Source organism: Diabrotica undecimpunctata, chromosome 9 (genome assembly GCF_040954645.1).
Source record: "Diabrotica undecimpunctata isolate CICGRU chromosome 9, icDiaUnde3, whole genome shotgun sequence".
Lineage (NCBI taxonomy): Eukaryota > Metazoa > Arthropoda > Insecta > Coleoptera > Chrysomelidae > Diabrotica > Diabrotica undecimpunctata.
Window position 1 is genome coordinate 59435845 of NC_092811.1, and position 14183 is coordinate 59450027.

Sequence of the window (14183 nt, forward strand, 5' to 3'; positions counted from 1 at the left end):
TGCAGCTGGAGATGTAAGTGATCATTCTGTTAAACGTCAAAGAATTGGACAAAACCTTAAAAAGATTGATAAGGCCACTAAAGACGCTATTTGTCGCTACGTCTACGAATTTTATCAAGACAACAAAGTTCCAACGTTGGAAATGCTTCAGGACAAGTTGAAAATATATCTCAATTACATTGAGGCGTATTTTAATAGAATGCGGATTTAGTTATAAAAAATTAGACAAGAGAATGGTAATTATGGAATCTACAAGGATTGTGATACAGAGGCAACATTATTTACGTAAAATAAAGGAATATCGAGATGACAATAGAGACATTGTGTATCTTGATGAAACGTGGTTTGACACCCATGATGTAGTTCAATATGGTTGGATGGATGATAGCAAAAAGTGCTGCTTGAGTACTCCTTGTTCGAGAGGAAAAAGAATTATAATTCTGCATGCTGGAACTAAGAGCGGGTTTGTACCTAATGCCTTTTTATTATCGGCCAAAAACATTAAACAGTCATTAGCTGATTATCATGAGCATATGACGGCTGAACTTTTCAAAAAATTGGCAACGGAACAGCTTTTACCGAATATTACAACAAATTCCGTGATAGTAATGGACAATGCGTCATACCATTCTAGACTCTACACCAAAATTCCAAATACTAGATCCAAGAAGGGAGATATCATAGAATTTATAGAGAACAAAGGCATGGCAACACCTAGTAAATGTACCAAAAAGGAATTGTTGCAATTAATTAAGCAACAAAATTTTCAAAAAGAATATGTAATAGATAAACCCTTTGAACGCCACAGGCATATGGTTTTACGGCTCCCTCCATATCATTGTGTTTTCAACCCAATTGAAGTGATATGGGTCGATGTAAAAAAGGAATTGCGGAAAATGAATCAATCTCCCCAATTAAGTGACGTTGTTGTCCAAAATATAAGAACAGTGATCGAAGAACTTAACAAAACTGACATTTGGAAAAATTGTGTAGCTCATGTTCAAGTAAAAGAAAAAGAATATCCTACTTTAAAACCAATTGAACCGGTAGTTGTAAACACAAACGACGACTCAAGTTCTGGACACACGGATAGTGATAGTGTTTAATTGTGTAAATATTTCCACAAAGACTTCCACAACTTGTCAAAAATATGTTCTGTGTACCGTAGTAAATGTAATATCTCCATTAATCTATAACCTAAGAGACAATTGGACTGGAAGACGAATTGGCATATATATACCATTGTTTTCACTTTTTTATAAACTGTATTTTTGCTAGGAAAATTGTTTCCATAAAATACTTACCTTTTGAGTTATTTGCGAGAAACCGTCCAAAACCGTGGTGTTTTTGTTGAAAAATGAATATATTCACTCGCAAATAACTCGAAAAGTATTGATTTAGTAAAAACCTCTATAGAACAAAAGTTGTATTAGACCTTAATTTAAAAATAAAAGTTTAATATTTAATTTCTATTGCGCCGCCTATGTTTTACAGAAGGCGCCGACACTTGAGTGTCGAATTTTGTTTTTATACTTGTCCAACTGACATCGTAGAAACTTTACCTCTCGAGCAGTTTGTATGACAGTGCTAATCAAAGCGGTCGGCGTGTATCGTGAATATTTTCTTTCGTAGCGCACATCAAAGATCTTAACACGTTAAACGCCATGGGTAAATCGATAAAAAATTTAATATAAAAATTTTAAGTATATATATCTGATATTATGTGTTAAAAATAGATATAATATTTATTTTTATTTTTGAGCGTATTTTTGAGTCATAAGTACAAAAAATCACATGGAGGTCACCGGTGGCCTCCGCGACGGCATTGACTAGAAATTAACTTTTCCGTGGTACCACGCCGCGTCGGTCATAATGCCGGTCATCCCACTCTCAGTAGTTCCCTCCCCTTTGTGCTTATAATGCCCATGCACATGCGGTTCTAACAAGAAACAACAGGTCAGTTCTTGTCTTAAAGTGGATGCGGTAACAGTGTTTTTTTTTTGTTCCGTATTATTCTCTGTTCCTATTATTCACAAAATTCTGAACTATGGAGGTGAACAATGAAGATCAAAGTTTTGCAGAGATTTTTGGTACGGTATACGATTTTTTTATAAGTGAAGCAGATATTGAACGATTTGATTTACTAGCAGCAAGTGTTTATAATAATAAAGACCAAGAGCTTTCTAGTAATGGTAAACGTAAAATAGATGCCTCATATGAAGAAGACTCTGAAAATGAAATTTTGCATGTGTCCAAATCTCGAAAGCGGCGAATTATTACTTCTGATTCCGAAAGCGAGACTGATTCTTTAAATAATGTTGTTGCAATTAATGATATAAACCAAGCAAGTTCATCACGCAAACGGTTTGAGCCGATGGGTCGTCAACGTTCAATAATACCATTTACAGAATTAATACATCAAGTGCCAAACTATATTTTGCGATTGGGTCCGTGGCGCCGTAAAAATTTTATATCTGAATCGTATTTAGATCATATTTATAGAAAAAAAAATAATCGTTAAGATTAAGCCACTTAAAAGTGTGAATAAAATATACACACGCGGCGCCTGATTAAAATATATAAGACTACGCCCGTGTATAGGTATTATGCATACCACAGCTGGACGGTCAAACTTGCACAGACTTGCACTTTTTAGGTCATTTATATTTTACAGGTTTTTACATTTATATTTTTACATTTATCACAGCTAATTGTTGTATTATAGTTTGGGTTCTACGTTTGTTCTGAACTTGAGCGAGAAATAGCAGTATTTGTTGTAAAAAGATGTCTTACAAACGCGAGAAAGCAGAAAGGCAAAGACTGGAACTACTGATGGAGAAATCTTTACAAGAGATAAACAATATGGACATGAATGATGAAGAATTAGTTGATTCTAAATCAGATACGAGCGGTATAGAGCCATTTCCTGCCGATTCTGATGATGATCCCGATTATACCGAAAATGAAAACATTGAAAATTCCGATTCACAATCAGAGGAAGAAGTTATTCAAGTGAAAAGACGAAAAGTTGCATCAACTACAAATCATGCATGTTCCTCGAATTCAGATGTCAATGTTCCTGAAAATGTACAAATGTGGGGACCAATCATTAAAAATTTTAAAAATTTAGTTTTCAATAAACCTGTAGGAGTTCCCGATTAAATAACCATTCAAATTCAAGGTAAAACTGAATTAGACTCATTTCAACAATTCGTAACTGATGAGATATTTGAACTATTGTTTTTTCAGACCAATATTTATGCTGATCAAAAAATTGTAGAAAAAATTATGAACGAAACCATTGGTCCACAATCAAGAATAAATGAATGGACTGAAATATTTTTTATAATCTTTTTTTTTTTTGTTTTTAGAATGTGTAAATTTGTTTTATTTTGAACTACTCTTACCCAATTTGTAATTTGTATACAATAAACAAATTATCAGTACAAACATAGATACTTTACTTTAAAATTAATAATTTTTTACTGTAATAAAAACGTCCCAATAGAACTGTAAAAAAAAATTATTGACAAAACCAATTTATCTGCCAATTTGATATGATGTAATGTAGCGCCGCACCAATACATATCCCATAAGATACCTACGTTAACTGTGCAGAAATCGCATACACACGGCCTACAATACAGCTATGCCTCGCCAATAAAATCTATACACACGGCGCCCTGGACCCGACTACTGTGTATATATTTTATACACAAAGCGCTTAACGTGTTACTTGGGTTAAATCCACCATATTCTACCGTATTGATGCAAGCCCCTCCTGAGGATTTTTATATGCTTTTGGTTACTGAAAATCTTTATGAAGATAGCAAATGAGACAAATTTATTTGCGACACAGTCTATATTAGAAAAAGATAATAAGCACAAGCTCGTTCACATTCTTGGACACCAACTGACAAATATGAAATTAAACGTTTTTTTGGCCTTCTGCTATATATGGGACTGGTAAAGCTGCCAAAAATTAATTATTATTGGAGTAAAGACAAAATTATGGGACAACGATTTCCTAGAACCATTATGTGTAGGAATAGATTCGAGTTAATTCTACAATTTCTTCACTTCTCTGACAACCAAACTACAGATCCTGCGGATCGTATCGGCAAAATAAGGGGGCTTATAGATGAATTAAATTGTAATTTCAAGCAATATTACTCTCCTAAAAAAGATGTATGTGTAGATGAAAGTATGGTTCCCTTCAGAGGCCGTTTTATTGGACGTCAGTATTATAATCAGAAACGATACAAATACGGTTTTAAACTACTCAAATTGTGTACGATTCCTGGATACACCTTTAAGTTACAATTATATTGTAGAAAAAATAATGATACAGTAAATAATACGCCAACCAATGTGGTAATATCCTTGTGTAAGGATTTACTTAATAAAGGTCATACAATTGCAACTGACAACTGGTACACTAGTTTACAGTTAGCATACGAACTATGAAAAAATGATACCCATTTGATTGGAACAGTTAGAAAGAATAGGAGGGGGTTGCCTAAAGAGTTGTGGAAACTAAACTTCGTCCCGGAGCAAGTATTGCACAGGAAAACGAAGATGGAGTCACCGTCATGAAATGGAAGGATAAACGAGATGTCCTCATTTTATCCACCAAACATTCAAATAAATTTTCTACGATTAGAAAAAGAGGCAAGTTAATAAGAAAACCAAAGATGGTTCTAGATTATAATAAATCTAAATCTGCTGTTGATTTGAGTGGCCAAATGACTTCATATTCATTTCCACTAAGAAAAACGGTCAAATGGTACAAGAAACTGGCGATTGAATCGTTGTTAAATACTGCTGTTGTAAATGCCTCTATTATGTACAGTGAAACAACCAAAAACTGTATGTCAATTGTAGATTTTAGAAAGGCTTTAGTTGAATATCTCACTAATTCCAGAGAAGAAGATGAACCTGAAGGAAGAACGTCACGGAAAACAAGAATCAAACATGAATTGTGAACGAAACCAGGGAAAGTTCGAGATTCAAGACGGCATTGTGTTCAGTGTTATAAACTTAATGTAGTACAAGTGGGCAGGAAACTATCCAAAAATAAAACAAAAAAGGTGAACAGTTTTTGCATGCAGTGTGAAGGTAATCCTCATTTATGTTTGCCATTTCAATAAGTTGCATAGATATGTATAATCGCATTGTTTATTTACTATATTTTTGAGAAAATGATTTTTTTTCAATTTTAATGTTTTATTGGTAATTCCTAGTTAGTTAGAGTTGGTTTGTTTTAGTTATGTCATTACTTTCCATAAATATTTATAACATACAACATTTTCAATAACATTATATAAAAATTCAAAACTCATTCTATATCTTTTCTACTTATGTAGGTAGATTTGTCCCATTAAAAAAGATTTATTCTACAGCGCCTTGACGGTCATTTCTATATATAATATTAACGAAACGAGTGACCGCCGGCACAGAAAACAACTTTGTATAATGCTATGTTGCGGAGGTCACCGGTGACCCCCACGGCGCAATAGGACGTCGGAGCTGGTGGTCACAGGTGATCCCCATGGCGTCGAACGTGTTAACTTATAAAATTTACAGGAGGTCTGTTTTTAAGTAAGTATTTTTAATTTGTCTTATAAGGGTAAAATATAAACTGTTTATAACATTTTTGTGGTTTTAGGAAAAGAGTAAAGGATATGGACTCTGGAAGTCATCATGGGCCTTCAAAGAGAGTTCAATTTGTTGATCAAAATTATGAGGAAATTTTGCAAAAATGGAATGAGGAAATTGATTCGGGCGCAAGTGATATGGACTCAGATGCAGGGTATTTACGAACAGACCATGATATTGAATCACTGAAGAAAGAAAAACCACTTATATTTGTATACTGTGCAAGACTCCGATATGTTTGCAATGCACGGCAAGAGTTTGCAAAGAATGTGCCACTTAATTTTTTTGACAGTTTTACCTCTTGCAGATTTTTTCACATGGATGTATAGATTTTCATAAATGCTATTTTATGTTTCGTTTATGATTCTATATTAGGTTTATTTGTTTAAAATAATCTAAGTTTTTGTTTATAGCATTTCTGGCTGTTTGTTTCAAAAGACCAAAAATGTTACCAAAATGATCGTTTAATAGATTATTCTTTAAAAATCTTGTATTTTATTATTAAAATCCGTCATTTCACCAGTTCTCCCATATCTAGACATTATAGAAAAATACATAACGCATTTTTTTTATTAACTTTATATTTGACTCCATTTTATAATGACCGGTAAAAAATACCGGGGCTATGTTATTACTAGTGATGGGAATATTCGGATGATTTTAATACTCGGATAGTAACGATTCGGATAGTAACGATTCGAGTATTTTAATCCTCGGATGATGATCCGAATAACCGAGGATTTATTTCGCATGCGCAGGCAGAATGATAACAAGAGAACGATCCGAATTACGAATTACTTCGAAGTATCGAAGTAGTCAAATCGATGTGTTAGTGATTCGATTCACATCTCACGGAATAAATTCTAACTTACAGAGTGACAGAAGTCTGTTGTTTATGAAAATCGTTTATTGTTTATTCTATAATTTGTTATATTTCTTGCATAAAATTGGTACATATTCACGAAAATATGCGACCAGGTGTAAAGAAATCAGTTTTGTGGCATTATTTTGTAAAAAATGCGGACAAAACTGTCAGTTGTAATATGTGTAAAAAACAATTTAAATATTTCGGAGGTACATCCAACTTAAAACAACATTTAGAAAGAGTTCATCCTATTTCGTATTTACAAAATGAAATAATACCTTCAAGTGATATTAGTAGTGCTGACGTGATAGAGGTGAGTAAAGAAAATACTGAATCTCAGCCATGTACTTCCCAGGCTATTGTTAAAGACACCATGATTAATAGTAAAAATGTTGAGGTAATTCCTACTTAGTTAAAACTGTTTGGAAGTAAACAGCACAGTAACTTGTCAGAGAAGAAAGTTAGTGAAATAGATAATGCTCTAATTAAAATGATAACGAAGGATTATCAACCCTTATCTTTAGTAGAAAATGCAGGATTTCTAGAATATTCTAAAGCTCTACAACCTTTATACACTCCGCCAAGCCGCAAAAAATTAACTTACGATTTACTACCGCAACAATATGAAGAAGCGACTTCAACTTTAATAAAAATTATTATAGATGTAAAATATATTTCCGTTACTACAGATATTTGGACATCTGATAGTAATAAAGCCTATATAACAGTAACGGGCCATTTTATTTTTAAGAGTGTCCTACGCGCACATGTTTTATCCACGAGGGAACTACCAGGTTCACATACGGGTGAAAATATATCATTAATGTTGGGTGATATTTTTAAGCATTGGAAAATTGAAAATAAAATTATAGCGGTTGTTTCCGATAACGGGTCGAATATTAAAAGTGCTATTTCGAATTATTTACAAATTTTTCATTTACCATGTGTTGCTCATACATTGAATTTAATAGTGACAAAGAGTTTGATGGATGTTGCAGAATTAAATGACATATTAAAAAAATGTAGGGCACTTGTGAACCATTTTAAACATAGTAGTCTGGCATATGATAAACTTAGATCCGTTCAAGAACAGATGGGATTACCTAATTTAAAGGTGAAACAGGAGGTTGTTACAAGATGGAATTCTTGTTTCCATATGCTACAAAGACTTTTGGAAATAAAGAACCCATTGTGTGTTGCAGTAGCAAACTTGTCAAAACCACCTGAATTTCTTAATGCAGATGACTGGGAAGTTATTAATGATTGTATAAAGGTGTTAAAACAAGCAGATGATATAACAAGACTATTATCTAGTGAAAATTACCCTACAGTGTCTTTGTTAATACCAATAATTCGAGGAATACAGTTTGCGCTACAAAATACCACGGTTGTAACAAATTCTCTTAAATTAAAATTGTTACAAACAATCCACCAACGTTTGGGTAGTTTTGAGTCAAGTAAAACTATTGCCAAAGCTACATTTCTTGACCCAAGATTTAAAAAAGATGGATTCGGCAATGAAGAGAACGCCAATAATGCAGAAAAGCGGGTGACCGACGAAATTAAATTAATTCTAAGTAAAAAAACAGAGTCAACTGCTTCGCCTCAGTTGAAAACTAACTCAGATCAGACAAATCAACCCTCTACAGAAAACCTAAATATATGGACTCATTTTGACAGAAAGGTATCAGAAAAACGACATTTTTCAAATTCCACTACCACTGCCATCATTATGATTAGGCAGTATTTAGAATTGCCATTACAAAAAAGGAACAAAGACCCTTTAGAATTTTGGACAAAACATCAAATACTTTTACCAGAATTGTATGAGTTGGCAGTGAAATATTTGTGTATTCCTGGAACTTCTGTACCGTCTGAAAGATCTTTTTCAAAAGCAGGACAATTATCAAACTTGGGAAGAAGTAGACTTTCCCCTAAAAATTTTGATCAAATAATTTTTTTAAATTCTAACTGTTAATTAATTTTTATATTGTTCGTCTCGATTCCACCGAAATACTTTTTTTTTAATTTGACAGTATGAAAATTATTGTTGTGTTTACTATTATTTTGTGTATGAAGTTTAATTTATTTTATAATATATTATTTTATTAGTTTTTTTTTCGAATCTCATAACACCAATCACCTCAATAAGTATCCTTAACCTGAAAATAATTCATATATTATAAACTCGTTCCAATGAATGGTCAAACGACACAAAAAATGTCAGAAAACAATTGGTCAGTGCGAGTAGCTATATTTCATAGGTATCATCTATCACCTCTACTTGTGCTGATCAGTTAATTTATAAACTTGTCTGGCTTAGAACTAGATTTGATGAAACATCTTTCTTCGGTGAGAATTCGAATGTTTGTTGAAATTCGTTCATTCCTGTCAATCCTGTCCACAGTATTCGAATATCGAATACAATGTAGTATATTACACATTATCGGATATATTTCGGTAGTCACTTCTGACTTTAGTCCAAATGTCAAATGTGTTGATGAATTAAGCGAATATATTCCTAACTCGAATGTTATAATCGGATTATTCCGAGTATTTCAATAACCGGATAACCGAGGATTTTTAATCCCAATTATCCCATCACTAGTTATTACGTGGTAATAATGGAATGTCTGCAGTAAATGGTTAAAAATATATCCACGAATTTCACAGGTTACTAAAGATTAAATAAATACATATTGTAAAGAGAAATAGTAAAGGGAAATTTTAGTTTCTTGGACACAGAAGAATGTTTATTACCTGATTTAATGACTATAATTATGTGTCGTGATTGGTTGCTCTAGTGAATATAATTACAATAAGCAATAACAAACAAATATAAAATATTTGTAATATATAATATATACATATATATATATATATATATATATATATATATATATATATATATATATATATATATATATATATATATATATATATAATATATAACCCTCATTTCTGGTCGATCATTCTTCTTGTCTACTTCTATAGAAATAATTTGGTATGTTTTTTTAATTTTAACGAATACTATGTTTAAACTCGAGATTACAGAAACAACAAAAAGAAAGCCTTCTGTCATTCTAGATGGATATCAGTACAGAAAACACCGGACAAACAAAGAAGATGTAGTGAGTTGCGTGTATCTCTAAAGAGAAAACAGAAAAATGTAAAGTTACGCTAAAACTTTTTGAAAGTGAAGTTTTATAGGTTTCGAAGCATATGTGTGTGTCAAATGTAACAGCAATAGAAATAAAAAAAGCATTTTGTTTCTGTCAAGAAATGCATGAGGGAAGAGAATGATTTAACATTAAAAATTTTTATTGAAGAAATTAGACCACTATTTAATCGTGATTAACGAGTTTATGACTGAAATACCTACAGCGGCAAACAATTTTAACAGATATATACAATTCATGCTACATTTGTAGTACAACGCAAGAAACTAATTTAATACCTGTTATCTATGCTTAAAAAAGTCTAGTCTAAAAAGGTCCCGAGAAAACAAATATGGAACACGATGAAGGAAATCGGAATAACTCAGAGGTTAATAGAAGCTGTAAAAATCCTTTACAACAATAAGATAAGAGTTAAAACCGGCAATAAATACTCCAACTAATTTAAGACCAAAAAAGGCTTATTGCAGGGATGGTCTACATCTCCAACACTGTTCAAGATATTCCTCGAACAAATATTAAAACCATCGAAAAAGAAATGTGAAGGGATGGGAATACCAATCCGGGACAACTTCTTGTACAGATTAAGCTTTGCAGATGATTAAGTGGTAACGGCTCCAGATGAAGAAGATTTGTGCTATATGCTCCGAAGATTAGAAAAGGAATACACAAAAAATGGACTTGAAGTAAATCTAGAAAAGACCGAATATTTAACAACAGAGCAAGAACCAGTGAGAAACTTAGAAATGGACGATAATAGGGAAATTAACGGCACTGACAAATTCAAATATTTAGGATTCATACTCTCAAAAAATGGAACCACCGAGCAAGAGATAACCAGCAGATTAGCACAGACAAGAACATGTATTAAACAAATGAACGGGGTACTGTGGGATAGACAGATTACCAGAAATACAAAGAAAAGAATTTATAACACCTTGGTACGCAGTATAATAAATTATGGAGCAGAGAATTGGGTAATAAGGTGGATAGCAAAGATTTCGGATTGGAGCCCAATGGGAAGGAGGAAAAGAGATAGACCCCGAAGATCATGGAGGGATGAAGTGGACGAGGCCATGGAAAGACGAGACCTTAGAGATGGAGAATGGCAGAACAGAAAGGACTGGAGACGTTGGCTGAAAGAATGAAGACGGCCACAGCTGTAAAAATCCTTATATAGATAGATAGAATCTATGCTTAAGGTAAACAACAAAACTGGTAAGACATATGAAAAGTTGTTAAGGATATTTGTTAAATAGTTTCAAAAACAGTATCCATCGATTTTGAACAGGCCAGCCGTTGCTGCTCTTAAAAATGTATTTCCGTCGAGTCAGTGATTGTAACTTCCACTTTATCAGTGCCTTTGGCGGAAAATACAAGAACTAGGACTAGTAACTCAATAAAGAGAAAATGATGAAATCAGGTGATGGCTGCGGATGTGTGCTGCTTTAGCTTATTATTAAACTGAAACCATGTAAGGAAGTTGGCTATGTATTCAAGAAAATACATCTGATAATCACAGGCTTGTGCAATTTTAGAATTATTTTGTAGAGGAGTGGTTAGAAAATCTACATTTCACACTAAACGATTGTGACTGTAATCGTAAAAGTCATAGACCGAACAATTCTATGGAGGGGTGGAATAATAAATTAAATAAATCAAAGTATTAAAACAAGATGCAGAGCTCGCTGAAGTTTTGTTCAAACGAAACGAATTAAATATCGATGATAAAAGAAGGAAAACGAAATATATACAGTTAGATGCAAGGATTGAAAAGACTCTTCTTATGTTTGACATACGAAAGACGTGAAGGGATGTTTAAAAACACTTAGTTTTTATTACTAAATTTGAATAAAAAATGTAAAAAATAAAAAGAAATAAAAAAACTTCTAAACACGCATATAGAGTTAGTTTCTTTGTACCAATCAAGAAAAATAATTTTATAGGTTGCCAGTACTAAGCCTGGATAAAAGTTCATTCTAACGATTACATTACTTTTTTTTATTTTTATTTGCGGATTATTGCAGTTGAAAACATTGTACGGAGATGCCTCCACTTCAAAAGAATTTATTTACCTGAGAATTTAATTTTTCATCTTGTCCGCAAGTAACCCCAAATTTGTCTTTTCTACAAATGCTCCGTTCGCAAGTGCACCGAAACCGTGAGAGCTAGCGATGAGTTACGTACTTACAAACGCATACAAACTACAAATTAACTCAAGACATGTATGGAGACCGTTGTACTTTGACCATGGTGTAAAATCTTTACCGTCACGAAACAGTTTTGAAACTGCGCCGACGACTTGCGTAGTAGTATAGATTTATAAATCATTTTAAAATGATCCTAGAACTGTTAGCATTTTGCCAAAACGCAAACATATATAGCGGCAATTAAATGACATAAACAGCAGTTTGTGGCTAACATATGACATGTTCGAAATATCTTATGTTCTGTGGTATGTTGTATGACACCCTAAAATTTGCTAAAAGTTCAGCAAATTGCAAATTAATTATTATTATAAGAATTATTTCAATTAAATAATTTAAACATGGAAAATCAAGGTAAGAAGATGCAGTTTTACGATGGCAAAGGAATAATGTTAATGTTTTTTTTAGAGCTAGATATTAGCGAATTTGTCTGTTTTCTTGATAAAGGCAACGAAGTCAAGACAGACAATTTTTTTACTCGAGAGAACATACTAAAGCTGCTGGAATTTTATAAAAAAAAATATAGAGACAAAGTTCTTATGAAATAAAAAATATTAAAAAACTTTGGGAGGTCATTGCTCGAGATGTTTCCAATGAATTTAAAATAACAATTGCTCCTAATAAATGTGAAAATAAATTCAGAGTATTAGAAAGGAGTTACAAAAAAATAGTAATAAATAATAGTCAAACTGGTAGGGGCCGAAAGATATTTGAGTATCAAGAAGAGATAATTAAACATGGAAAATCAAGGTAAGAAGATGCAGTTTTACGATGGCAAAGGAATAATGTTAATGTTTTTTTTAGAGCTAGATATTAGCGAATTTGTCTGTTTTCTTGATAAAGGCAACGAAGTCAAGACAGACAATTTTTTTACTCGAGAGAACATACTAAAGCTGCTGGAATTTTATAAAAAAAAATATAGAGACAAAGTTCTTATGAAATAAAAAATATTAAAAAACTTTGGGAGGTCATTGCTCGAGATGTTTCCAATGAATTTAAAATAACAATTGCTCCTAATAAATGTGAAAATAAATTCAGAGTATTAGAAAGGAGTTACAAAAAAATAGTAATAAATAATAGTCAAACTGGTAGGGGCCGAAAGATATTTGAGTATCAAGAAGAGATGGATGATATTTTTGAAAAAAAGAAAAATGTATATCCTACCATTTTGCTTTCTTCCAGTTCAAAGGTAGAATGCAGAGTTGAGAGCCGTGAAGATCAACAACTTTCTGTTCCTTTTCTTGATAATCAAATAACAATTCCTGAAGTTGAGGATATACAACCTTCTCATAGTCGTATGAGTGAACAAGATAAAAATGACGATCCAGCAAAGAAATGTAAAGGAAGTAACGCTACACCAAAGACATCATTAAAACGAAAAATGGTGCAGAGTCCAGCATATTATGTAAAAAGAAATGACATTTTGTTGGAAATTAAAAATGATTAGACATCTTTTTATCAAAGGAGGTATGCATGAGAAATTGAAAATAAAAAGTTAATTGACAGGGAGAACAGAACTGCAATTCTTAGAGAGTATGTAGATATGATGAAAAAACGTAATGTTGATAATTTAGAAAATGTATGATATATTACACTTTGTTTGGGTTAAATTTTTCTGTGTTCTTGATATCTAAGTTACTTACAGTTGGAAATTAGGGTTCTTTTACAGAAGTTCTGCTCCGCCTATTTGATAAAATTTGGTATACTTAAATTTTTTGGGGTTGTTGATCATGAATATGATTGTCATTTTCTGCGGAAACGCTAAATGTCCGAGATACAGCCTTTTTAAGTTGTATGTGAAAGGTCATTTTCAACACACTATGTGTAATCACACAAACTTAGTCCCTTCTTTTAACTTGCTGCAACACTCAACAAAACCACTCATAATGCTTTCATTATGTTTTAATTTAATAAATTTTTTAATTATTTATGAATTCCCTTATTTTGACTGTAACATACTGAAATAATGAACATCGAAAACTGACAAAACTGTAGTTTTTGTACTCTACCAATAAATGTATCGATATAAAACATAATAAAAGCATTATGGGCGGTTTTTGTGGAGTGTTATAGCTAGTTAAAAGAAGGGATCATATATTATTACTCATAATAAAAACAAGATTAATTATACCAGGTGTGGTTAAAAATGGTTCACCAGGAGTGAATCAGAGCTTTTGTAAAAATCCGAAATTGGTAAAAGCTACAAATGCAGTACTTAAAGTGCTGAAACACAAACCAACCACACTATTTAATCCATAAAGTTGTTACCCAGTAAAA

The 14183-nt window shown here is 32.4% G+C and overlaps 2 protein-coding genes across 2 annotated transcripts; both read left to right on the top strand.

Annotated features, from left to right (window-relative positions):
* Positions 1-233: 233 nt before the first annotated feature.
* LOC140450900 (uncharacterized) lies at positions 234-1106 on the top strand. Its single transcript, XM_072544581.1, has one exon. The coding sequence runs from the start codon at positions 234-236 to the stop codon at positions 1104-1106; it is 873 nt and encodes a 290-aa protein (XP_072400682.1).
* Positions 1107-5551: 4445 nt separating this feature from the next.
* On the top strand, positions 5552-13353 carry LOC140450901 (E3 SUMO-protein ligase ZBED1-like). The gene is made up of 4 exons (XM_072544582.1): positions 5552-5601; positions 5669-5870; positions 6936-8347; positions 13089-13353. Exons 1-4 carry the CDS (start codon positions 5552-5554, stop codon positions 13351-13353), a joined length of 1929 nt encoding a protein of 642 aa, XP_072400683.1.
* Positions 13354-14183: the final 830 nt, after the last annotated feature.

Coding starts and splice junctions, on each gene's coding strand:
- LOC140450900 (XM_072544581.1), top strand. CDS start 234: ATGGTAATTATGGAATCTACAAGGATTGTGATACAGAGGCAACATTAT.
- LOC140450901 (XM_072544582.1), top strand. CDS start 5,552: ATGGCGTCGAACGTGTTAACTTATAAAATTTACAGGAGGTCTGTTTTT. Junction 5,602..5,668: donor TACAGGAGGTCTGTTTTTAA/GTAAGTATTTTT, acceptor TTGTGGTTTTAG/GAAAAGAGTAAAGGATATGG. Junction 5,871..6,935: donor AAGAAAAACCACTTATATTT/GTATACTGTGCA, acceptor ATTCCTACTTAG/TTAAAACTGTTTGGAAGTAA.